The 23,133-nt window shown below is 39.2% G+C and overlaps 5 protein-coding genes across 6 annotated transcripts in view; all 5 read right to left on the bottom strand.

The window, feature by feature from the left end:
• Positions 1–689: 689 nt before the first annotated feature.
• On the bottom strand, positions 690–6,613 carry cdca7b (cell division cycle associated 7b). Its single transcript, XM_056399544.1, has 10 exons — positions 6,335–6,613; positions 4,618–4,761; positions 4,418–4,518; positions 3,809–4,040; positions 3,629–3,691; positions 3,288–3,476; positions 2,852–2,995; positions 2,572–2,721; positions 1,311–1,447; positions 690–1,140 (listed from the first exon to the last, which is right to left on the bottom strand). The coding sequence occupies exons 1-10, from the start codon at positions 6,350–6,352 to the stop codon at positions 1,104–1,106; spliced, it is 1,215 nt and encodes a 404-aa protein (XP_056255519.1). The 5' UTR covers positions 6,353–6,613; the 3' UTR covers positions 690–1,103.
• A 2,570-nt stretch (positions 6,614–9,183) lies between these two features.
• Positions 9,184–9,747, bottom strand: LOC130183976 (lactose-binding lectin l-2-like; the record flags this gene model as incomplete). Its single annotated transcript, XM_056399688.1, has 1 exon — positions 9,184–9,747. A coding segment is annotated over one exon (480 nt), but the record flags the coding sequence as incomplete, so codon positions are not given.
• Positions 9,748–12,445: 2,698 nt separating this feature from the next.
• Positions 12,446–13,696, bottom strand: LOC130183978 (lactose-binding lectin l-2-like). Its single transcript, XM_056399691.1, has one exon. It carries the CDS (start codon positions 13,038–13,040, stop codon positions 12,540–12,542), a length of 501 nt encoding a protein of 166 aa, XP_056255666.1. The 5' UTR covers positions 13,041–13,696; the 3' UTR covers positions 12,446–12,539.
• Positions 13,697–15,934: 2,238 nt separating this feature from the next.
• LOC130183554 (lactose-binding lectin l-2-like) lies at positions 15,935–16,633 on the bottom strand. The gene has a single exon (XM_056399105.1). The coding sequence runs from the start codon at positions 16,521–16,523 to the stop codon at positions 16,002–16,004; it is 522 nt and encodes a 173-aa protein (XP_056255080.1). The 5' UTR covers positions 16,524–16,633; the 3' UTR covers positions 15,935–16,001.
• Positions 16,634–18,935: 2,302 nt separating this feature from the next.
• Positions 18,936–23,133, bottom strand: part of rapgef5a (Rap guanine nucleotide exchange factor (GEF) 5a) — a 49,594-nt gene continuing 45,396 nt past the window's right edge. For both annotated transcript variants that reach the window (XM_056399103.1, XM_056399104.1), the window contains exon 26: positions 18,936–23,009. In XM_056399103.1, coding sequence (XP_056255078.1) covers positions 22,891–23,009 — 119 coding nt within the window. In that variant the 3' untranslated portion in view covers positions 18,936–22,890. The remainder of the gene's footprint in view (positions 23,010–23,133) is intronic.

The raw sequence follows: 23,133 nt of genomic DNA, 5'->3' as shown, positions 1-23,133 counted from the left end.
AGTTTAATGTAATGAACTCTCAAAACTAGGACAGACTTTTGATGTTTTGACTACATTATCTTTAATCACTTTGGATGTTTGATGACACACTGGGTTAGAGTTTCATCAAGAAAAAATAAATTCAAATTAACTACAGATTTCAGAATTCAGTCTTCATCATTGGACTAATACATTTGAGGCTTTTAATTCACAGTGTATAAAGGTTTATAACCTATCTGTAGTATGTTCATACACTCACACATTCATCTTGAGTGTGCAATGTAAGACTGACACTGACAACAGATAATTAGGACATCTGTCATTAGATAAAAGCTCCACCAGACAGCTGTAAAATACCTTTCTATTTCTCACACACATTTCATGACCATCCAGACCCAATGACCTCAGGTTGACCTCTGACAGGGCTTTGCCCCTGAGGTACCAGGTCATTATACCAAATCAGCTGACTGGTTACCTGGTCACCTCTGGAGCCAATAGCTGACCTAAACCTGACCCCACACACTTAACATCAGGTATACAGCAACTAAACACACACACAAAATGACCCATCTCAGCCAGGCTCGCCTGCTATAACCTTTCAGATAACAAAAAGGTGTGTGCACCTCCCCTAAGTGTACAACAATATTAGGCTTGGTTTTCCTCTTTAAAAGACACAGTCTGTAAGAAAGACACAATCAACAGATAAAGGCGTGCATTAAAAAAACATGGCAGATCATTTGATAATGCCATTCTTTATTAATTTTTTTTTTAGAAAAGTTGTTGGCATAAAAGACTATGGTGGCATCTGTGACACAGAAGTTAACCACTTACATTTGTTCTAGTGAACATCAAGAGTACAAATATTCCAAAGAAAATATACAACGCAAAACTGAGTTCTGGCTTTAAAACAAAAACGATTCCTGTATCTTATGCAGCCTTAAATCAGGGTTATATAAAACATTAACAGTGTATGTGCCTTATCTTAAGGTGATATAAAAGGTTTCTCTAGTTAGCCAATAGGTTGATCTAAACCTAAAAATGTGCATTAAAAATGAGTTCAACAGTACTGTGCAGCACCAGAACCTCCTCCAGGTACCAGCTGTACAGCAGGTTCTCCTCGCTGGTCAACACTCTGGACTTTCCTGCACCTCCTTCTGAATACTGTGATGGAGAAGAAACAAGACATGACTTCTAACTGCTGTCAGAATACTTCTCAACAGGGCTGCGACTAATGATTATTGTCATGCCTGACTTGACTAATTTTTCTTGACTTTAGTTTTAGGGAGTTTCCAGCTTGTAACATTAAACTGCACAGTGAGGAGGTGGCCTACCTCTCCAGATACTCATGGACATTGTCATGGCCGTTGTAGCGGGCCAATCCCACGAGGATGCCAGTAGCACAGCGGCCCTCCTTCTTACGACACACACTGCAGTTGCACATCCCTCGGCAGATGGGGCATGACCACGTCTGTAAAGAAAAAGTCCAAATTTGTGCAGGTGACCAAACATGTTCTTTCTCTACACAAATGAACTCATGATGAGGTTTTAAGTTCCTTTCACCCTTAAGTCTTAATCATTTTCATATCACATGCCTCTAATGCTTCTGGGAATTAACACGTGATTGAATTGTGCTGAAATCTGTACAAGCGTTTTTCATTCATCCATCTTTACTGATAACCGGTCACTGATTTAGTGCTTTGCACTGCATTTCTCTGTGATAACTCTCCCAGTGTCACTAGTACTTTGACCTCAAAGCAGCTGCCAAACGAATCAACACAGGCTGCTCTACTACAGACGAATAAGCAACTGCAAAAAGATAAGAAGACGAATTAGGCACAGATGTTTTCTTATGTATTATAATTTAGTGTAGTTCTGGCTTGGACACAGTATCTTAATCCGTCATCTGTACTTTCACTTTCTTTGTCTTTTTTATTGGACTCTCCAATAATTAGCTTTTATTAAAAACAACACAAAAACAAACAAAAAACAAAAGTCTTGCTGTTGCTGAAAATCTAAACAAAATCCCTCAGTTGTCCTACTGAATGCAAGGTGTTTGAAAACGAATTATAAAAGCTTTCGATAACTACACATCAATCAGAATAAAAGAAAATGTATCTGTATTTCAAAAATCCTGTATGTGAATACTCAGCAATAAAAAGACATCAAATTTTTAATATTTACTTGTGTAAAATCAAGGTCAATATACACTGACATTACATTAGGGACAAAATTAAGCTCATCAGTATGGCCCCTGACCACCTCTCTACCACTATTCTGCATGATAGTGCTGCATTTTGTGCTTTTAACTGTCCCTTATGTAGGATTTTGCAATAGCTTTTTTGTTCAAATGGTCAAATTCGAATAACAAATGAATGAATGAACAAATAAAAGGTTATTACTTACAAAAGATAAATTGCTTATTAATCTATTTGTCACCAACAATACTTTGAAACATCAAAATTATTTTTCTCTCTCTTTCTCTCTCAAGTGTCCTTTCAATCTGGGAAGAACCCACATTCACCTCAAATTTACCAAACCCACAGTGCAAGAAATGGAAAATGAAGTGTTTAACACAAGCATATTAGCACTGACCGGGTCGAGCAGCACAGTGCGTACGTCTTCTCCGTAGCGGTTCTTCAAGCACAGCCCACAGAACTGACCTTTGACCCCCACACAGAAACCACTGCGACACACTGTCTTGGTGTCCAGAGTCTTCTGTCTGCACTGGTGACATGAGCTGCCCTGGAATAAAAAACAAAAGAAGCACACAGTGAAGAAATGCACTAACCCTGAACCCTGAAATGCCTGATAGTACAGTGCAGTACCGACAGTACCCACGGCACTAAGTGAGTAAAGGCTTCATGTGACTCACGTTCTCTTTGTCCCAGATCTTGTCTTTGCTGCGGTACGCTATGTTGTCCAGTTCCTCTTCTGTGATGTCGTCAACTGACCTCACATACGTGCTCGACCTCGAACTCCTCTTTTTTCGACTTACACCGACATGTTCCTCATCCACCTGACCAATGACAACAGATAAGTTCAACAGAGAAGACACAAACAGGATATTGCTATGTAGCTGGTAAAGTTTTAATACAAAGTTTTGCATTGAAAATCATAACTGCACTTTCTTCTAAGTATTTTTTGAGGTTTTTTTAATTTGTTTCATAGATGACTGAGATGAAAGTTGACTAGATGACTATACGATAACTGTGATTGTGTAGTCTGAGTGCAATTACTTCATTAAAAATCTTTCTAAATTCATCATCATCAACATCTGACTCAAAAGAGTGTGCTTGTGCATGTCGTACCTCCATCAGTCTCCTGACATCTACAGACCTGGGGGTTCTGTGGGCGATCGGCTCGCTCTTTTCCTCCACCGCAAAGTTCTCAGGAGGACGAGCCTTACGAGACGGGTTCCTCCTTTCTGACCCTATCTCTGGTTCAGACTTGCGTTTCCGTGGCGTTGCTTTCTCTGGCACTTGCTTCTTCTTCTTCTTCTGCAGAAATAAAACAAAAACAGCGTTTGCAAATCAGGCCAGTAATTTTATTAAGTGTACTTGTGACTGGTGATTGGTGATTGTCAACTGGTGTGCATCTTCATTTTTCTGATATAGGTTTGGCAAAAACTGATGCTGGTGTGTGTACTCACTTGAGGGGTGGTGGGCAGAGTCAGGTCAGCCATGGTGCTGAGATCAGCAAACAGCTTAGCCAGCTGAAAGACAACAACAGAGAAGACCTGAGTCAAAGGACATCCAACAAGAGAGGGACTGATATAATTTCTGTTTGTCAGAACATGGAGAAAACACTGAAGGTCTTAAGGCTTCATTACCATGGCCTTGTTTTCCTGGATGTTTTTGTCTCGTTTCCTTAGACTCTGATACAGGACCTCCTCTTTGTCCTCCTCCTGCTGCTCCTCCTCCTCCTCCTCCTCTTCGTCCCGCCTCTGCTTCATACTCGGCCGTCCTCTGGCTCTCTTTGAAGATGGAGTTTCTTTGACAGGCTGTTTTACATTTTCCCCTTGAGGTTTCTGTTTTGGAGTAGACAGTCTTTTCATGGGAAACCTGAGGAGCAAGATTAAAATAAGATCATTATACAACTATTGAAAAATCAACACTAATATCATGAGCCAGGCATGTGTTTAATAGGGGTCCCTTGTTTAGTTGAGCCATAGGACAAATACACTGGAAAACAGTACTAGGCCGAATCCATGCCCAATTAACTTCAACGCCAAATTTCAAAAATGAATGCCTTTATATTACTACCTTGTCGAGATTTCAGACATCAAATGTGATTTGACACAAATAATAGACCGCAGTAGTACCAGCAACAGGAGCCTTTGTCCACCAATAGTCTCTGCCTGTTCAAGAAATATCATGTGGGCCTTCCTTGTAATTAAAGGCTGTGTAATCCAGTGTATCCTACTGCCCTGTGAACGCACCTCAGGGCTACTAAAAGACTCCTCCTCTTTGGTGGGGAAGCTTTCTCGCCATCAGAGTAGAAGCCTGTGTCCACATCGCTGTCCTCCTCTGAATCCATAATCTGGAGAAATCCAGAGTGAAAAAGCATACAGGCTGGTACTTTGGCTGCAACATCACACATTTTCATCAAATAATGTAGTCCACAATAAACACTTCATACCTTGGTCTTCATCCGTTTGTTACAATTTCGCCTGCCCTCTTCTTCCTCATCCTCGCTGAAACCTTCAAACTCCTCCTCGCTGTCTGACTGGCTGAACAGACGAGCCAGCTCAGCAGTGATAAACTTGGATTTGAAACGTGAAGCCTGTTGGCAGACATATCGTGCATAAACTAAATTAGATCTGGTGGAAAATAATGATATGTGTTAATGATTAATTAATTATATGTATGTAGTTGTATATTTATTTAGATATTATTACTGACTGTGGCAACAATGCACTTCCTTGACAAAACAGGAAGAACACATAGTTTTCTTATGAATGTGTATTTACACTCCCGTGTACAACAATGAAGGCGCAGCAGACATCAAAGTGACAGGCCAAGAGCTGGACTCTCTGGACTATTCATTAGTCAAACCATACAATACCTGCTATAAAAAAAGATAAGCCACTAGACCATTTGTTAAACCAATTTTCACACTTTACACCAGAGGGAGCCCCATTCCATCAGTGGACAGCCTTGGCCACTAAGTGAAAGCTGTGGGAACAATGAATTTATATCAGCTGTGTCACTAAAGTAACTGCCAGGATCCCCAGAGCTGTGGCTGGCTATCATTGTAAACTTCTTGAGTTAACACTGGCAGGTACCAAAGTTAACCAAAGGACATCCTTATCACCACAGGCCTGTGCAACTTCTCAGCCACAGCAGGGCCATTTGAGACCAATGACACAGTGAGGTGGAAAATGAACATGGCATTATTACTTGCTCATCGTTTGGGGTACCACAGACGTCAATAAATATACATAATATGTGTGTATTAAATAAATAATACAGAAACTACAGTAAAGTGTTTAGGTGGGGTTTTGCTGTGTTAAAAGTGCTGTCCACAGCCTCACATAAATAGAGCATATAGAAATCCAGTGCTTTTTAAAAAGGTTTTACTATAATCTTCTTTAGCAATGTTTATGAACATGTCTTCTGTTCAAAATCATCCTTATACGCAATTCTCATTACATTAGGGAAAGTCAGGATGTATCCAGCAGATAAAATAAAATGTAACAAGCTTTTAAAGCGTTAAAAAGCAGGATATTAAGATTAAGTGTTGACATGTAAGTCTTTCATGTCCACTTATGACGAGTGTACAAGCCTTCGTGGGGGCAAGACTGAATTTCTTATAAAGGCCCAGATTCAGCTATATGTGTGACTGTAAAAAAACAGAGTTGAGTCTGATCCATGCAGTTAATATCCATTGTCTAACGTGTTGATATGGACTTCACCACCACCACCACCACCACCAACACCCCTCCAGCCTCACGGGTGTTGACATCTGACCTAACATGAGGAGGACGACAATGATTGGACCAACATCTCCATCTCCTTGACAAACACTGGGCCTGCACCGCTTTGCTTTGCGCATCAATTCAAATGTAAGTTACCGTGGACAGATAACGTGTAAGCTAGCTGCTTAAACAAGTAAAAACAAAGCCACATTATGCTATGACCGGATGTCTGGGTTACCATAGTGAGACCAAAATGATTACCTTGTTCAGAGGAGAAAGTTATTTGTGCATCTTTACAGTGGAGGGAACTCAGCTCGGATAAGCAAGCAATGTTAGCTGTTTAACAATGGTGTTGATTTTGACTCGTAATGACTTTTCTCCACCACAAAAACTGATAGAAAAGAAAGCTAAATTTAAACGCACTGCTCTGCCGCTTACCTTTGATGTGAGGGTCATTTTATCTCCGTTTTGTGGCAAATTTCGGTACAACAGAAAGTTATGCCTTATACTATGACAACCAATGCGTAGAGGTGGATTTAAAAATTAACCGCTAGAGAGGTCGGGTGATTGCAAAAGCAGGAGGTTTATGTTTGGAGGGCTTATATCTAAAATTGTAGTTGAGTCCAATAATTGTAATTTTGAGAGTCCACTGACAATCATTTAACATAAATCCTTCATTCATTTACATTTTTTGAAAAAGGGGATATTATTTATGTTTAGGAGTAGTCTCTCTTCTGAAACCCCCACCCCGCACTCACAATGGTGCAGACCATCTCTTCGCGCGAAAACAGCACATGGGCGTGGTAATCCCGGAGAGCAAGAGGGGCCCTACCCCTGATATGGTATGGAAGATTTCACTTGTTTTGGTGGTTGTGTGAACCTGCCATGGCATTGTACACACAAATATTTGTGTATCATTAACAGTTTGAACAAACTCTCTGCACGGGCTGAATTTGCGTAAATACATTCGTAGAATTTAATGACTTGTACTGTACTCTATATTATGTTTTACTTCACTAAATACATCATACTTCATGGTTACTTTGCAGATTGAGATTTTGCATATGATCAGTTTATTCAACATGATGTTTTGTTGCAGATTCATCCACCCAACAGTATATTAAGTTGTAAGGGTTGCAATTATCAAATATTGTTATTATCAATGAGTCTGATTTAGGGGTGTCATGTGACCAGGATAACTGATATTTAACAAAATGAAATATTGATATTATGCTAATATACATACAATACTATGTGATGGCTGATATTAGGCTTTGTGGATCTTTTGTTTATATGTTCATCTGGTTACCCTTTGTTATCCAGTTCTTCTTGTAAGCTTTTGTACAGTTTTTACAAGTTTGTACAACTTTTTATTCCACAGGTTCTACAAGTGAGTCAGTTCATTCAGTAGGAGTCATTCTGTAAATGCATGGTGGAACAATACAACAATGAGTTGACTCAAGTACTGACCACCTCTTCAATTAATCAACATATAACAATTAAAATACAAACAAAAATAAATACGCTAAGGGCTCCTTAAACTGCACAATGAATACTTTTATTTACAATACAATATCTTGCAGATAATAATTTTGCTTAAGTCAACTTTAGGGTACATTTGTAGGATACATTGTCAGAACTTTTACTTCAGTAAAGGATCTGAATTCTTCCTCCAGCACTTAGGCCTAGCATTTGAGAGGAATTTCAGATGGAAGAAACAGGTTACTCCATGAGCTTTTTCATCTACCAGTGGAAAAAGCCAGGCTAGCTGTTTCACCCCGTTTCCAGTCTTTGTGTATTAAGCTAAGCAACACTAACAAACTTTTGGCTGTGGTTCATACTTACTGGGCAGACATGACAGGTGAGTCAAGCTCCACATTTAACTCTCTGTCAGCAGGCGAATAAGCATATCTCCCAAAATGTCAAATTTTAGCTTTAACATATTTAATGCTGACTACCTTTAGATCAACAAATTGAATATTTCAACTAATAATAATAATAATAATATATTTCAACATTTTTCCCTAGTATAGGTGGCACTTGAAAAGGGCTTCAAGCTTTGAGATCATTGAGATCCACAAACTAGAAAATAAGAATATACAGATGATATAACTAAAACAATAAGGGGGGGGGGTCTTGAGTTATGAGCTCAGTATCTTTAAAAGCCTGACTAAAACACTCTGCACTCTGTCAGATTGATAAATGCACAGCACCTGCATTACACCCAGCTTGTCCGCTCTATTTGTCTCACTTCCTCCATTTCTTCTTCCTCCTCCACTGTTGTTTATTTGTCAGAAGCCTGCATCAGCATGACTGCAAAATGATAGGGGTTACCAGGATCAGGAAATCATTGCTACACCCTGGGTCTAAACCACCACTGACAATACCTCCCCTCCACAGAGAGAGCACAGCCAACTCGCTCAGACTGTATTCGACACACCTGTTCATATGTGTTTTCAGAGAAAAATTACCCCTTCACAATGTCTACATCTTATCGAAGCAGATTAAGGAGCAGGTGTGGGCAGTGGTGTGGTGTTTCCTTTTACACTCAATAAAAAGCACACTCAGTGGTTTGTGACTGTTGTCAGGTAATGTAGGCTGAAACTGATTTGATTTCAAGGTCATGTCATGCCTGTCATTTTTCTCACAGAGACCTGAGTTGAGGTGGTTGCATGTGATATTGTGTATTCAGAAAGTTACATAATAGAGGGGTTGATCATGTTGATCATCGTGTTCGTGTAAACCCACTGGTAATGTTGAACTTAAGAATTATTGTTAAGCATTTAATCTTCCTCTGTTGTAAAGGGACTACAAGCCTTTATGCTTTTCTAACCCACACCACAGTGAGGTTTATCATGATTTTAGCAGAACTTAATAGTGGATTAAAATTTTCAGCGAATTTTGAGCTATGCACAGATATCCATATGAATAGAAAAAATAAATAGTGGGTAAATAGTGTCATTATGATTACACTCAACCATTTAACTGTGTTGTTCCAAAATTTTACACATACACACCCAGTGAATGATGCAAAGCTGGAGCAGACATGGACCAAAAAAACAAAAATCTACACACACCTGTGGAAATCTATGGATTGAAATCATGTTTACTGTATATGGATTTCTTTTGAATTCTCCTTATAATGCTTAGTTATTAGTTAGTTTAGTCTTGAGGTTCTTACAAAGGTGTGGAAATATTCCCTTTGATCAACCACTGAAGTTACCTAATGTGTTTCTATGAAAATGAAATTAGTGAAATGACTTCTGTACACAAAAATGCAAGTGAAGATTCACATCTTTATTATGGAAGCCTACTTCATGTCAACAGAGACATGTGAACAGTGACCAGCTCGAATCAGACAATGTCAGTTGCTAAGGACAGTTTATGCGAGATGCACAAACAGAGGGAATAGTTAAGGAACATCTTCCGTCATTCCATTTGTGGTCACTCAAATCGTTGTTGACAACACATTGCTGAGATCCTCCACTATTGTCTGGCTGTCCCACAGACCATAAGGTGAACTTCACTGCGCAACCATCAGACCACATCCATTTGCCTTCTTTGTGGGCATCACTGAGTCCGATCCAGGTGAGTTCCTCAGCGTGGTCAAAGTTCTTGATCAGGGATCTGACAAAATTATGTTCGTTCAGACTGTGGATAGACACCAGGTTGGCTTTCTCCGACACACAGTTGAGCTCTGCATCAGCCCAGGACATGTGAGTGGCAACATACTTGTAGCAGCGGCCGTTGAAGCTGAACCAGAACATGGGACAGTTTCCTCTCTGTAGCTTCCCTTCATGTTCATCTGAAGGAGACTCAGCACCCAGAGTCAGACCAAACAAGAAGCAAGATCATGTTGGCGCCTCTCTGTCAAAGGAGCAGATCGAGGGGTTGATGTGTTGGGTGGAGATGATCTGCACCGTCGTGTGGGAAATAGACCCTGAAGGAGACAGTTGACAGGCAACTTCCTTTTATATATGCTTTGGAGAGGGTGTCAGCAATTTTGCTGTGATATCATTGGTGAAATGCATTTGGCAAAGACTTTCATTTGTACACAAACGCAAAGTATCTGAACATAAGACAACATAAGATGAAATTACTACAGCAATTTTGATATAGCAAAACACAGCTTTAGAAAAGACGCTTGGCTTCAACTGATATGAGAGAAGGTGTATTGTTTTCTTGATGATTTTTTTTTAACAGATTAAAAATAACATACCAAACACAGGCATATATTTACGCATCAACATTATTACAACAGTACCAAGTTTTCAGTATGTACGGTCAATAAAGTACTAAATTGGGAAAAGAAAGAACCGTCATCACATCAACTTGCTCTTCTGCTGCCCTCAAGTGGCCACTGTCATAATATTGCTCAAAAGTGTGTGACAAAGGAGGAAGACCACACATAGCCCTTAAAAAAACGCAAAATACTTTATTTATTATTTTATAAATTTAAACAAGTTACATCTGTGATCAGGTCAGTAGTGTAGAGAAAGCATTCGACGTGGGCAAAGGCCTGACACAGCTTGTGATTAGATGTTCAAAGGTGGCCTATAGGTGCCTATACTGCAGGGATTGAACATATTTGGAAAGGTTTATCTGGCTTTCCTGTTTATTCAACAAATAAAGGATATTTCCATACTAGTACTGTATTCCTGGCAGCGAGCATTGGACTTTGAGAGCAAATCTCAGTGACAGAAATAGACAGGAGGGGGGACTTGGGCTAAGTGTTCAGTACTTCTAAAAGCCTGACTACAACACTGCTATTTAATGTCTATTGTATCAATTTCTGCATGATTTCCACTCATTTAGCACTCTGTCAGATTGATAATTGCACAGCACCTGCATTACACCCAGCCTGTCCGCTCTATTTGTCTCACTTCCCTCATTTCTTCTTCCCCCTCCACTGTTGTTTAGTTGTCAGAAGCCTGCATCAGCATGACTGCAAAATGATAGAGGTTACCAGCCTCAGTAGAGTTGTGTGCACCCTGGGGCTAAACCACCACTGACCGTACCTCCCCTCCACACACACACAAACACTGAACATACACACACACACACACACACACACACACACACAGTACGTGGCAGAGAGTGGCTTACTACTTCTCCACACAGTTCATACCAGCTGGAATCGGCTGAGATGAGACAGAGGCAGCTGTTCACACATTGCAAAATTGTCTTCATCTCCACTAACAACCACAAACTCTTTGATTTTAAGATCACATTAAGTCTTTCAAGTTGAAATGGCCTCCTGTCCATCGCTGCCCAACGTTATTATCGTTAACTAAAACAAACAAAATAACAAAAACTAGGTGAGAGAAAAACAGTTTCATTAACTGAAATAAGATAAAAACAAGGCTTTATAAAACTAGAATTAATGCCTCAAAGTTGTACGTTTATGTTTTAGCAGAACATTATCATGTCACAGTGAAGTTGACCTTTGACCATTTGGATATGAAATGTCATCATTCTATTCTCATAGACAATTGAGTTAAATTGTGTCAAAATTAGTGTATAAATTCATGAGTTATTCTAATTCTAATCAGTTCATCCTTGAGTCCAAAGTGAATATCTGTGCCAGATGTAGTGAAATTCTCTGTGGGCGTTCCCGATATATCGCATTCACATGAATGTGAGATCACCGTGACCTTTGGAAAGTGGAAAGTGCTGTTTTCACAAGCAGATAAACCACTGAAAATATTCTACATGAAGCGAACATTTAAACAGTCTCTGAAACACTTTTTTTTCTCATGGCCCCGTACACAGCAACACCTCGCTCCGCCGCTCTGCTGGGTGCTCCCTGTCGGCTTTCCTAACTGGGTGCGCGCTGAACAGAATCTACTGCAGGTAATGTAACGAATATTCATTAGTACCTCACACAACCCCAAGTCAAAAAAACCCAAACTATCCCTTTAATAACTGCTGTGGTACCACAGTGAACAACTGGCATCATTGCTCAGCCCGGTGTCAGCCCCGGCTCTTTTTCCTCAGGAAGCTCAGGTCCTTTGGCGTTTGCAGTGAAATGCTGCACATGTTTTATCAGTCAGTGGTGGCCAGTGTACTCTTTTATGCTGCAGTCTGCTTGGGCAACAGCATGTCAGACACGAACACAAGGAGACTGCATAAGCAATGTAAGATGGAGGCCATCTTGGACAATACCAACCATCCTCTCCACAACATTCTGACAGGACAGAGAAGCAGCTACAGATGCAGCAAACGTCTCATCTCACTGCGCTGCAGAACAGACAGGTTCAGGAGATCTATCTATCCATCTATCTATCTATCTATCTATCTATCTATCTATCTATCTATCTATCTATCTATCTATCTATCTATCTATCTATCTATCTATCTATCTATCTATCTATCTATCTATCTATCTATCTATCTATCTATCTATCTATCTATCTATCTATCTATCTATCTATCTATCTATCTATCTATCTATCTATCTAATCCTGATTTTATAATCGCAACATCATCTGACAAAATCACCAAACACATTAGTTGAATGAGATGAATGAAATTACATCTGTAGACATATAAACTTGAACATTTTGCACATTTATTGTTTGTTGGTCTATTGCATTACAACAGGAAAACAGGTGCAAAGTCAACATGTTGAATTGGACATGACTCATCTCAGCTGCTGGAGACAGCCTATGCGTGATGCACAAACAAAAGGTGTAGCACTAGAACATGGGTCATCATTCCATTTCAGATCATTGCCATAGCTATCGTGTACACAGTCTTCCATTCCCCTATAATCATCTGGCTGCCCTGCGCCCCACAATTCAAAGTTGACTGCAGACCCATCAGACCACATCCAGCTTCCTTCCTTCTGTGTGTCACTGAGTCCGATCCAGGTGGGTCCCTGAGCGGGGTCAAAGTTCTTGATCAGGGATTTGACAAAACCCTCTTCTTCCAGACTGTGGATAGACACCAGGTTGGCTCCCTCTGACACACAGTGGAGCTCTGCATCAGCCCAGGACATACGAGTGGAAAGGTACTTGTAGCAGCGGCCGTTGAAGCTGAACCAGAACATGGGACAGTTTCCACGCTGTAGCTTCACTTCATGTTCATCTGAAGGAGACTCAGCACCCAGAGTCAGACCAAACAGGAAGAGCAGCAAGATCATGTTGGTGTCTCTCTGTCACAGGAGCAGGACAAGAGGTTGATGTTGTGGGTGGAGATGATCTGCACCCTTAGTTGGGATTGATACCCAGATGGAGACAGGTGACAGACTGTTTTCTTTTATATGTTTTGGAGAGGGTGTCTGCACTGTTCTGTGATATCATTGGTCAAATGCACATGCTAAAGACTTTCATTTGTACACAGCCACACAGTATCTGAACACAAGCCAAAAAAACACTAGCTCACCTGGAGATGTCACATAAAATCTATAATTAATACATTTTCAGGCAAACAATAACAACACACCAAACATAGGCATATATATTACACATCAGCACACATCAGCAAATAAACAATATACAGCATATAAAACTGAATGGCTTCTGGTTGACAGCATGCAAGGGGCACGAGAGCTGATGTTGCTGTGAGTGCGTCACGCTGTAACCTCAAAATGTTTAGAAATTAACATAAAATATACCTCAAGTGCAAAGGGTAACTAAAGTAAGTTCTCTGTGTGGTATGAATGTGAGATCAGGAGCAGTTACTCTGTCGAGCTAAAAACAAGACGCAGAAAAAACGCAAAGCACAAAAACAAATCAGAACAAGAAATGGAAGGGAGCAGCTCTGAAGCAGACAGATTTCAAAGAAGATATTTCTAAGAAAGAGATAAAACCAGAGCACAGGTGGACTGGCCACGGGGACGACTTGCTCCAATCCTGGTCAGCCAGTCGACTGTCAAAACGTCCATACATTTTTTAAGTATTTACTGGCTCCATCAGTGTCTTTACCAGCGGACTGTGTGACAATTATTTACAGAATCTTTAACTTGTTAGCTAAATGCTGGACAGCAAAGCAGTAGTTTAGCATTAAGCATTATCCCATAACTGTCTCTTGTAGCCAGTTGTTGATGGCTGTGATTCATCAAAAGTTACATAGTCTGACTTTAAAGGGGAAATCCACTCTCAGCATTTTTGAATCTTGGAAGGTTTATCAAATATCTGTGAACAACAATAATTCCTGAAAAGCAATAATCTTAATAACTTGTAGCCTCAAGCAAATTTCCCATAGAAAAAAATCAAGTTCTTTAACCTTGAGGATTGTCATCCACACAATATGAAGTAGGCAGGCCTTTCAATTAAGTCATTTTTTTCATTTTGTTTTTGTTTGTTTTCCTTATCGCTGATGTTGTTGCTCTGTTATACAGTATGCTCTTTTGATTTTCCTTGTTAATTGTGTTTGCATTATTATCTTGATAAAAATGCCAATAAAAAAATCTCTATAGGAACAAATTAAGTACATTTTCATTTATATAGCACCTTTCAAAGGTTACAAAGTGCTTAACAAAAAGACACAGAAAAAAAACAAAAAATGTACAAAATAACTCAATTACAACAACACTTGTAATTGACAAAGATATGTTTGTAGCTTTGAATTAAACTACCTGAGAGATTTTGGTGACCTGCCTCTCAGGGGAGACTGTTTCACAGCCTGAGACCCAGGACAGCAAACACAGTCCCCAAAGTTTCAGTCTTGAGCGAGGTACAACTATTGATACAAAAACCTCATTGTCTAATGAGAAACATACAGGAGGAGCGTCTGGATAGAAATTAACCAGGAACAAATAAGTTGTTCTCCGTCTTATTTTCTATATAAATAAAGACAACAAGGGATTAGAGGCTGTCTTTCAATGTGAGTGATAGAAACAAAAACTGAGCTGCTCATAACACTGATGTTCTGTTTAAAAGTGGGTCTTCACCAAAGTTCTTCAGTACATCTATGCAGCAAACATTTAACATGTGAATGTGGCCTTTCTTAAATAAAGTACAATATAAAAGAAATATTATCTATTGAAACAAGAACCTCATAGTGTGATGAGACACGTACATGTGAAGTATCTGGCAAAAAATTTACCAGTAACAAAGAAGTTGTTACTGGAACTCTGGAACGTTTAGGACAGCTGTCTGTTCTCTAGATAATCTTTTTTTATTTTTATTTCATCATAAGAATGCTTATCAACGTTATCCCAATATACAACAAAACAGGCCTGAGTAATAAAGAAAGAAAGAATAAACACCATTAATGTATAACCAGAACATGGGACAGTTTCCCCGCTGTAGGTTACAATGTGCTTAACAACAGACTAAAAGGTTAAAGAACAGAATAAAAGCAAGAAGTGTACAACAGGACACACAGGAAAACACAAAAATTTACATAATAACTCAATCACAATAGCACTTTGCAGTTTTGAATTAAACTTCCTGAGAGAGTTTGCTGACCTGCCTCTCAGGGGAGACTGTTCCACACAACTACTGTTTGTTTGAAGTACATGAAGAAACTCAACACAGTGGAATACAAACCCCACAGCCAACTAACTTTTGGTGGTATTATTGCAGAGCAACGCAAGAGGATTTTGACTTTGTGTAAATGATATGTTTGCTTAGTAGGACTAGGTGTTATAATCCCTGATGATTCAGCACAGCACTTGCGTACACTGATGATGTGTCGTACTGGTGGAAACATCACTAAATGGTCATCATCAAGGGTTAGGGTCATATAACATTAATATCATCAGACAATCACTTTTACTCATGAGAGAAGACTTGCATATCAGAATGTACCCATGTTACTGTACAGTTAAATTAATTTTCTTCTAAATATGTTGGTTACTTTTGGATGAGGTTTAATACAGAAAAACAAAACATTTGACATTTGGATATTTCCTTTGACCAACCCATCACCTGTGTTACTACTATCAGTGGTAGATTTCTGTATGGTCAAATTAGGAGAAAGCCTATAAGGATATCAAAAAGTTGGTAAAATATTCCCTTTGACCGACCACTGGAATTAGTGTGTGAATATTCAGTGTCTAGGAAAAAGTTTGTGAAATAGACACACACATTAAGTTGTACATTTGTATCTTTATTGTGGACGCTCAAAGCATTTCTACAGAGCAACAGGTGGAAAGTCAATTGGTTGAATTCGACATAAACATCAGTTGCTGAGGACAGTCTATGCGATATGCACAAACAGAGGGATACGTATAAGAACAAGGTGCATCATTCCATTTCTTATTATTGTCGACGTTATTGTGTACACAGTCTTCATTTTCCTGTGCATGATTTGGCTCTCCTGGAGCCCACAATTTAAAGTTGACTGCAGACCCATCAGACCACATCCATCCTCCTTCCTTCTGTGTGTCACTGAGTCCGAGCCAGGTGTACCCTTCAGCGACGTCAAAGTTCTTGATCACGGATTTGACGAAATCATCTTCTACCAGACTGTGGATAGACACCAGGTTGGCTCCCTCTGACACACAGTGGAGCTCTGCATCAGCCCAGGTCAAACGTGTGGCAATATACTTGTAGCAGCGGCCGTTGAAGCTGAACCAGAACACAGGACAATTTTCCTGCTGTAACTGCACTTCATGTTCATCTGAAGGAGTCTCAGCACCCAGAGCCAGACCAAACAGGAATAACAGCAAGATCATGTTGGCGTCAGAGTCTCTGTGTAAGTCTTTGGAGAATAACGTAGGGTTGAAGTCTTGGTTGGAGCTTTCCTGCACCGTTGGACGTAGGATGATCAAGATTATTGCGGAAACAGCCGAAAGGCCACTTTGTTTTATCTGTTTCAGAGAGGGTGTTTAAACTGTTGCTGTGATATCATTGGTGAAATGTTTTTAAAAATTAACAGGGACTTTGAAATGAAAACAAGGAAATTGCCAATGAAGCAGTAACTGTTTGCGATTCAATAACTGTTGTTGAACTCTGTCATTATACACTATTCATTAATGATTATAGTTCAATCAGCGACTGATATCTGTTCCACAGTAATCCATCAGTGTCTTTACAGGTTTACACGTGACGACCGTTAACAAAACCTTTAACTTTTTAGCTAAATGCTGAACTGCAAGTAGTTTAGCATCTAGCATTGTCTCATTACTGTCTCTTGTAGCCAGTTGTTGATGGATGTGATTCATCAAAAGTTATATAGTCTGACTTTAAAGCGGAGATCCACTCTCAGAATGTATAATTCTTCAACAGTTTATCAAATTTCTGTGAACAACAATAACTCCTCAAAAGCAATAATCTTAAGAATAACTCAAGCAAAACTTTCTCAAGTTCTTGAAACTTGAGGATTTTCTTCCACACAATATGAAGTAAGTAGCCCTTCCGCCTTTTTTTTTGTTTTGTTATGTTTTTGTCTTTTTTCCTTATCGCTGATGTTGTTGCTCTGTTATACAGTATGCTCTTTTGATTTTCCTGGTTAATTGTGTTGGCATTATTATCATGATAAAAAGGCCAATAAAAAAATCTCTATATGAACAAATTAAGTAAATTCTTTATTTATATAGCACCTTTCAAAGGTTACAAAGTGCTTAACAAAAAGAAACAGGAAAAACACAAAAAAATGTACAAAATAACTCAATTACAACAACACTTGTAATTGACAAAGATATGTTTGTAGCTTTGAATTAAACTTCCTGAGAGAGTTTGCTGACCTGCCTCTCAGGGGAGACTGTTTCACAGCCTGAGACCCAGGACAGCAAACACAGTCCCCAAAGTTTCAGTCTAATTTCAGTCTCATTGTCTAATGAGAAACATACAGGAGGATTGTCTGGATAGAAATTAACCAGGAACGAAGTTGTTCTTCGTCTTATTTTCTATATAAATAAAGACATTGTAATGGGAAAAACTGTTTTCCTCCATTTCATGTAACGTTTTCTTTTAATCAGACTGATCTCCGCAAATAAAGTACACTTAATGATTAAGCAAGATAAACATACTTTGTACCCTGGATGAGAGTTGAACTGTCTGTTTAAACATGTACGTGATAGTCACTGTATAAAAAAGCTAAATTTGAGATTGGAGGGTGTCCAGACTCTTGACACCGTTGTGGTTGAGAGAGGCTGCACTCTATTTGGCCAAATAGTAATGTGTTGATCTTTGCCTCTGCTTATGATCATTGTGTTGATTGCTGGTTGTTCATTCTAATTTGACATAGTGTTCGGTAATAAATCTTTGAATCTCGATAGACTCATTGTTGTCTGCTTTCCTCACCTTAGAGCAAAATTGCCTCTACAGACAACAAGGTATAAGAGGCTGTCTTTCAATGTGAGTGATAGAAACAAAAACTGAGCTGCTCATAACACTGATGTTCTGTTTAAAAGTGGGTCTTCACCAAAGTTCTTCAGTACATCTATGCAGCAAACATTCAACATGTGAATGTGGCCTTTCTTAAATAAAGTACAATATAAAAGAAATATTATCTATTGAAACAAGAACCTCATAGTGTGATGAGACGCGTACATGTGAAGTATCTGGCAAAAAATTTACCAGTAACAAAGAAGTTGTTACTGGAACTCTGGAACGTTTAGGACAGCTGTCTGTTCTCTAGATAATCTATTTTTTATTTTTATTTCATCATAAGAATGCTTATCAATGTTATCCCAATATACAACAAAACAGGCCTGAGTAATAAAGAAAGAAAGAATAAACACTGTCCATTAATGTATAATCCACTTCTGATATCTGTTACATACATGCTTGTAACCTTTTAATCCAATCTTCCGTTTGCTCGTTGAAATAATAAATAAGACACGTAGTTCACTGGGCATCAGAGGCCCATAGATCCATTCTTGAATTATAACAAAGAAAAAGAAAGCGACCCCAATATACGCCTCTCAAAAAGCTTCATCGTTAGCATGCTGAAGGTCCTCTTCCCTTCTCTGACAGAATCCTGCAGAAACAGCTTAAAGGCCATTTTTCTATTACTTGCTTCAGAGAGTGTGTTTGAACTGTTGCTTTGATATCATTGGTCACCGGTCAAACGCACAGGGAAAAAAACAACCACAAAGTATCTGAACACAAGCCAAGAAGAGAAACACTCGCTCACCTGGAGATGTCACATAAAACCTATAATTTATTTGTTTTCAGTAAAATTTTGACATAGTAAAACGCAGCTTTAGAAAAGACATGTGGCTTCAGCTGTTCGAAGGTTGAGGGGACACGAGGGGAGACGTATTGCTTTGTGGTTGACTTTTTTTTTTTTTTTTTGCATTTACAACAGATAAATAACAACATACCAACATAGGCATATATTTACACATCAACAATATTACAATAGTACAAAGCCTTCACTGTTTCCTCTCTTGCATTGTGAACTTTTTCTTTTTTCTGATTTAACATGCAAACAGAATTTAAACATTTCTTTAAAAAACCACAACTTTACACAGTCATGACAATGGCCGATAAAACACTAAATACAGCCGCCTGTTGGCTTCCTCTCCATATAAGCGTCTGACACCAGAGGAAAGAGATGAGCATCAACACACCGACTTGCTCATCTGCTGCCCTCAAGTGGCCACAAAACATAACAAGTACTTTTACATTCCAGCATTGCAGCTTCAAACCACAAACATCTTTCCTTCTCACGTGTGCACTTCCTCACCGTTGAAACTCTGGCACATAAACTGAGGCATTTTGTCACCTCTGAAATACATAAATAAACAATATATTACAATAAATAACTAATATAGCACGATTACCCTGCTGTCTGGACACAGTGAGCAGAGATGTGTCTGTGCATGTGTGTGTCGTGTACAGGTTAATAGTAAAAATGACTACCACAAGGCCTTTCTATGACACTGAATATGAACACACCACAGCTCTGATTTATCGGCTCTCGCAGTCAAAGAATCACTGACTTGGTTTCACAAAAAGCATCTTTAAAATGCGACTATAACTTTGTAGAGAAGAAATAACGGTTTTCCTCGTACAAAGCTGAGCTCACAAGAAATAAAACGCATTGTTGCTGAATTCAGTACACTCAGGAGTTTTTGCTGTTACAGCTTTACTCTGTCTGGTATATACCAGTAGCTAATGTTAGCAAACTTTAGGTAAATATAGCGTTATAATGGACAGTTACATTAAAAATGCCAAACAATAAAACTGTAGTTTAGCGTTATTTCATAACTGTTTCTAAAAGCTTTTTCGATCAGAATTTATTGTAAATTTTGAACAAACTTCCAGAGAATGTGCAGAGAATGCATGTTTCCATCCACTACTGTTAAGCAAGTAGGTATTGAGTTTTGCTTTAAAGGAGAAATCCACTCTCAGAATTGAATATTATTTTTATCTTCTTTATATTGCTTATGTAATATTAACTGTTATTGGAAAGGAACAATCTCAAGACTCACATGTGTAACATCAAGCAGCACATCCTGCACAATAAACAGACTTCTTTACAATTTGTTTAGATTTTACATCCCCATAATACCAAATACTTACATGGCTCAAATAATCTTTTAATTTGAATTCATCAATTTGGTTGACTATAACTGGCTCCACATTCAGTATCACAGCATCTGCACAAAGTGTTGGTGACAACAGTGGGTTACAGTCTGTCTTTGAAAGAGTTTTTAATGCAAAGGCAATGACTAAGCTATTTGTAACACATACAAACACACAAAATATGTTCAACATGAGTCTTCACATAGAGATCACCTTTTAATTTCCTCTTGTAATGAACTAAAGATGCTTTTGGCACTAAGACAGTTTGTGAAATTCAGGTTTCCCCTTATGTAACTGAATCATTATGGTCTGTGCTCTGAAAGGCTTAGTGTTGAAACGATGATGATGACAAACACTTGTAGCAACAACATTTCTACTGTATTGCACGTTACCCCCCATGCTTCATAACTATCTAAACAATGCGAGACATGCAGCACTACATAACATTTAGGAATCTCACCCTCGCATGGTTCCTCCTACTCAACAGAAATGTACCACTGACGTGACCGCATGAACAGATACAGGGCAAGGACAAAATAATACAAACACTAATAAGGTCTGCCAAACATAAAGACTGCTCATGACTCTGAGTCTTAATCTGTATGCATCATCATAGATCATATATCGTTTCTGAATGATTCAGAGAGTGAGCCAGAGTCATAGCTGTATTAACAAGACGAGCTGGTTACTCAGGGATTTGAATAACAAACAGATGCTTTTCACATGTCACGGCTGTGTCAACAGGAATTTGTTGCCAGGTTGGATTCAGAAAAGATCATTTTCCCTGCCAACATGTAGTTGGAGGGCCAAAATTATGAGAACCAAAGTTAAAGTGATAAATAATCAATGGATGAACCAAAGCTGTAAAAATCCCACCAGGCAGTCTTACTATAATGGAGGAAGTCTGTGCCCTTGTGCTTCCATTATTCTGTCCACACCCTGTGTTGGTTTTCAGACAATTTACACAAGACCACTTCTGAATGAAGTGATCTTTTCAGTCAGTAAGAACAAATCATCAGTGATGAAATCTCCTCATGAACATGGTTCTGTTGAATAAAGCTATTTCTTAAAGCTCTGTGGTGCAGTGCTTTGACTATCTGTTAACATATACAACTCAAGGATTAAAAAAGAAAGTGGGGGGGACTATGATGGGGCTGTGTTTCCATAGCAACCAAAGATGAGTGGGATAGCATCACATACACACACACACACACACACACACACACACATACAAACACAAGCACGTGCACACCCTGAAATCAGTCATCATAATGTCAAAAAGCATCTCTGCGAGGAGTCAGATCTGCTTTACATGATCAAGGACCAGACTTCATTCCAGGGCTCATTCAAGGAAATCAAAAATTATGTAATTAAAAAAAAAAAGACTCCTAAACAAACCAAGAGCAGTACAGTACATCTATGCTGCAGGATCAATGTGACATTTGGCACTGAAAAATGTATAGGTCCATATTATATACAATGTAAAATAATCATTATCTATTCACACAAAAACATCATAGAGAAAGTTTTTGAACTCTGGCACGTTCAGGAGAGCTGTTAGTGTTTCAAACCTCACAGTCAGTCAGTGAAAACCTCTCGCAATGCTTCCTTCACATGTCAGGTACAATACACTGTTAATGTCACACCTTTTGTCACTCACTGAGGCTGCACATTGTTAGTCAAAAGGCAGAGGCTCAGTGACAAAAGGGAAAAAGTTGTAGGTGCAAAAAGTGTTGCTGCTTCAGTAATGGCTGCTGCTTGTGTTACGTAATATGCTACAACACAACAACCAAAAAAAGCTCCACATCATACACCTACATAACTATAGCATGTACCCTGCATATACATGCGGCACGAGGCAGATTTGCGATATGCAGATGAAATAATATGAGACCATCGATGGGGCAGATTTCAGCCATCAGGTTAAAAACACATCTAACTCCTCTACAGTTGTTTTTGTGTTTGTAACTGAAATGATGACAAGGATATGAAGTCCTTGTTGACCTCCGGGTAATGGGGGGGTGGGGGTGGACGAGACTTTGACAGAAATAAAGGAACATTCCCCCTGCTAAACAGGCTCATAAATAACCAGAGGATCATCACAAGAACAAAACCAAGGGCATATTCAGTCCAATAGATACTGTACAAACTAATTACAGCCTCCTTTACTCTCTATCTCAGTTTGGCAAATCTTGGTCTTGCTGTGCAGAATCTCTTCCTGTAGACAGTTTACAGAACGTGTATGGAGTTTAGAAATCCTTTTTGCAAGCACATGTTAAGTGCTATAAAGCCTTTAGAGAACAGGCAGCGTGCAGCTCTGTGTCTTCGTGGGTTGGGTCTGAACACATGGCATCTTATTGTCCACTTGGCACCACTGCTGGTAGTGTGATTTTGTTGCAGTGTATGTTTGAGTGTGTGACATTTTGCTGTACAAAGCGTCCTTCGTGTAACACAGAGCTAGCATTTCCATTCCAGTGTCCAGTGTGTTTGTGTGTCTCTGCGTGTATGTGTCTATGTGTGTGTGTGTGTGTGTGTGTGTGTGTGTGTGTGTGTGTGTGTGCGCGTTTAAGCACGTGGCTCCAGTTTGTGTGACAGTTCGAAAAGAGTCTGCTGATTGTCGATAATGTGCAGGTAGTTAACACTCGCCCTCACCTCCGCACTGTCGACCCCGATTACCTCGTTGCCTAAGAGACGGACACAAAACACGCGTATTAGTCACGCAGAGGAGTTTTCTGCTGGGCTCAGGAACACACACACACTTAGTACAAACACAGACTCTATTATGGCCATATAAAGAAAATAAAAGTC

This window comes from Seriola aureovittata, chromosome 16 (assembly GCF_021018895.1).
Source record: "Seriola aureovittata isolate HTS-2021-v1 ecotype China chromosome 16, ASM2101889v1, whole genome shotgun sequence".
NCBI classification, from domain to species: Eukaryota; Metazoa; Chordata; class Actinopteri; order Carangiformes; family Carangidae; genus Seriola; species Seriola aureovittata.
This window is presented reverse-complemented; position numbering and strand designations above follow the sequence as displayed.

What these genes read in the sequence shown, in the direction of transcription:
- LOC130183554 (XM_056399105.1), bottom strand. Translation starts at nt 16,523, where the DNA reads ATGATCTTGCTGTTATTCCTGTTTGGTCTGGCTCTGGGTGCTGAGACT.
- LOC130183978 (XM_056399691.1), bottom strand. Translation starts at nt 13,040, where the DNA reads ATGATCTTGCTGCTCTTCCTGTTTGGTCTGACTCTGGGTGCTGAGTCT.
- cdca7b (XM_056399544.1), bottom strand. An exon ending in ACAAACGGATGAAGACCAAG is followed by an intron (nt 4,519 to 4,617) that starts GTATGAAGTGTT and finishes GGATTTCTCCAG; the next exon opens with ATTATGGATTCAGAGGAGGA. An exon ending in ATGTCAGGAGACTGATGGAG is followed by an intron (nt 2,996 to 3,287) that starts GTACGACATGCA and finishes GTCATTGGTCAG; the next exon opens with GTGGATGAGGAACATGTCGG.